Source organism: Antechinus flavipes, chromosome 4 (genome assembly GCF_016432865.1).
Source record: "Antechinus flavipes isolate AdamAnt ecotype Samford, QLD, Australia chromosome 4, AdamAnt_v2, whole genome shotgun sequence".
Classification (NCBI taxonomy): domain Eukaryota; kingdom Metazoa; phylum Chordata; class Mammalia; order Dasyuromorphia; family Dasyuridae; genus Antechinus; species Antechinus flavipes.
In genome coordinates, this window is record NC_067401.1 from 52,963,587 (window position 1) to 52,965,997 (window position 2,411).

A 2,411-nucleotide genomic window follows, 5' to 3' on the forward strand; every position below is an offset into this window, starting at 1 on the left:
TAAGGAACTAAGATGAGAACAATCTTTGCTTTAAGTAAACTTAGAAAACTGAGATTCCGTTTTACAAATGCCATGAACTGTTTTCATCAACACTCATACAAAAAGTGAAACGGATGAGTCTCTTAGTGTAAAAAGGAAAATCTTATTATTTTGATGGTGTTCTCCCTCAGTATATAGGGAAGTTGGTGGAGCTTTTTGTGATACATGATATATATATATGTGTGTGTGTGTGTGTGTGTGTGTGTGTGTGTGTGTATGTAAGTAGATTTGGGCTTATCTTAACAAAGATGGTTGTTGTGGTTCAATTGTGTCCAACTTTTCATGACTTCATTTGGGGTTTTTTTGGCACAAATATTGGAGTGATTTGTCATTTCCTTCTATAGCTCATTTGACAGATGAGGAAACTGAGACAAACAGGATGAAGTGATTTGCCCAGGATCACATTGCTTGTTTGTGTCTGAAATCAGATGTGAACTCAGGGAGAATGCTCTTTCCACTGTACCACCTGACTGCCCTAAGGTCTTCCTAACAATTAAATGGCCTAATATGGAGTGGACTGATCACACTGGGAGGTAGGGAATGCCCTAGAACGCCTTAAAATCTCCAAAGCAAGCTATAAATAGATATGTGTGTATATCTAAGTATGTGCACATACATATAAAGAGTTCAAATACTTTGTATTTAAAAAACTGGTCTTGTTTTGTTTGTGTGAAACCCCTGGCTCTCATGGGATACCATCCCTGTACAAACATCTGTTTCCATAGCCTCATTGGAGTGTCTTTCTGCTCAGATATCTCTTCAGGGCCTCGTGGATGTCTCTGTTCCTCAGGCTGTAGATGATGGGATTGAACATAGGGGTCAGGATGGTGTAGAGCAGAGAAAACACTTTGCGGAGAAACTGGGATGAATGGGCCGAGGGGGCAAGATATGTGGCGATTAGTGTCCCGTAGAACATGGTGACCACAGTGAAGTGGGAGGAGCAGGTGGAGAAGGCCTTGTGGCGGCCAGCATTGGAGGGGATCCTCAGGATGGTGGCGAGGATGCAGGAGTAGGAAGCTGTAATCAGGAGAAAAGGGACCAAAGTCACCGCAGAGGAGGTGGCAAAGGCCAGGGTCTCTGTCAGGGAGGTGTCTGTGCAGGAGAGCCGGACGAGGGGAGCGAAGTCGCAGAAGAAGTGATCGATCTCGTTGGGTCCACAGAAGGTCAGCCTAGACAGCAGGACGATGGAGAAGGCTGTGAGGAGGAAGCACCCGACCCAGGAGCCTGCGGCCAGCCCGAGGCAGACCTGGCCATTCATGAGGACGGCGTAGTGAAGAGGCCGGCAAATAGCCAGGTAGCGGTCGTAGGCCATGGCAGCCAGCAAGAGGCACTCCGTGGCCGCCAGGGACCCAAAGAAATAAAACTGCGTGAGGCAGCCGGCCACCGATATGGCTCTCTGCCCAGCGAAGAGACTCGCCAGCATCTTTGGGACAATGTTGGAGGTGTACCCGATCTCCAGGAAGGAAAGGTTTACCAGGAAAAAGTACATGGGGATGTGAAGATGGTGGTCGAGCAGAACAAGGAGAACGATGAGCATGTTCCCAGTGACGGTGAAGATATAGGCCGCCAAAAAGGTGGTGAAAAGGGCAAGGTTCAGCTGCCGAAGGGTTGAAAAGCCCAGGAGCACAAATTCCACAATGGCTGTCTGATTCTCCCAGGGAGGACGAGCCATGTCTGGCTTATCTACGGAGGATCATAATGGCGAAATGTGAGCTTGGCAATGACATTGAGCCTGAGAACCTTCACAGTATTTTCTCGTTTTAAATTCACTTGAGGGTTTGGGATAGATGGACAGATTGCTTGTCTCATTGCCATGAGATAAGCACTCAGATGCGTGTGTGAAGAGACAGAAGGGGATGCAGGGACAGAGTGCTGGGCCTAGGGTCAAGAAGTCCCCAGTTCAAATCCGGCCTCAGATACTGACAAGATGTGTCATCCCAGCCAAGTCCTTTCACCTTTTTCTATGTCTTTTTTCTCAATGGTCAAGTGGGTTTAATAACAGCACCTGACTTCCAGGGTTATTGTGATGACACAATGAGATTGCAATGGCAAAGTGCTTGTCACAGGGCCTGACACATCGTTGGTGCTTATTAAACATCTTTTCCCTTCCATCTCTGTGCAGGGCGCTGTGCTTTATGCACAGGGCCCTCAGACTGAAGCAGGAAAGTGCTGTTTCTGATTCCTGATTTTAGATCTTTCATGGATTGCTTTTACTTTCAAAGCTTAACATAGAAATTCAATTAACAGACATTTATTAAACTCATACTTTGTGCTAGGCAGTGGAGATAACAGTGACAAAAAAAGGAAATGTCTTGTCCTCTGTCAATGGAACACAACATAAATAAGTATAAGTAAATATTGATAAGTAAATA

At 46.0% G+C, this 2,411-nt stretch overlaps 1 protein-coding gene across 1 annotated transcript; it reads right to left on the minus strand.

The window, feature by feature from the left end:
- Nucleotides 1–255: 255 nt before the first annotated feature.
- On the minus strand, nt 256–1,788 carry LOC127562438 (olfactory receptor 11A1-like). The gene has a single exon (XM_051998156.1). It carries the CDS (start codon nt 1,709–1,711, stop codon nt 767–769), a length of 945 nt encoding a protein of 314 aa, XP_051854116.1. The 5' UTR covers nt 1,712–1,788; the 3' UTR covers nt 256–766.
- Between the last annotated feature and the right edge of the window lie 623 nt (nt 1,789–2,411).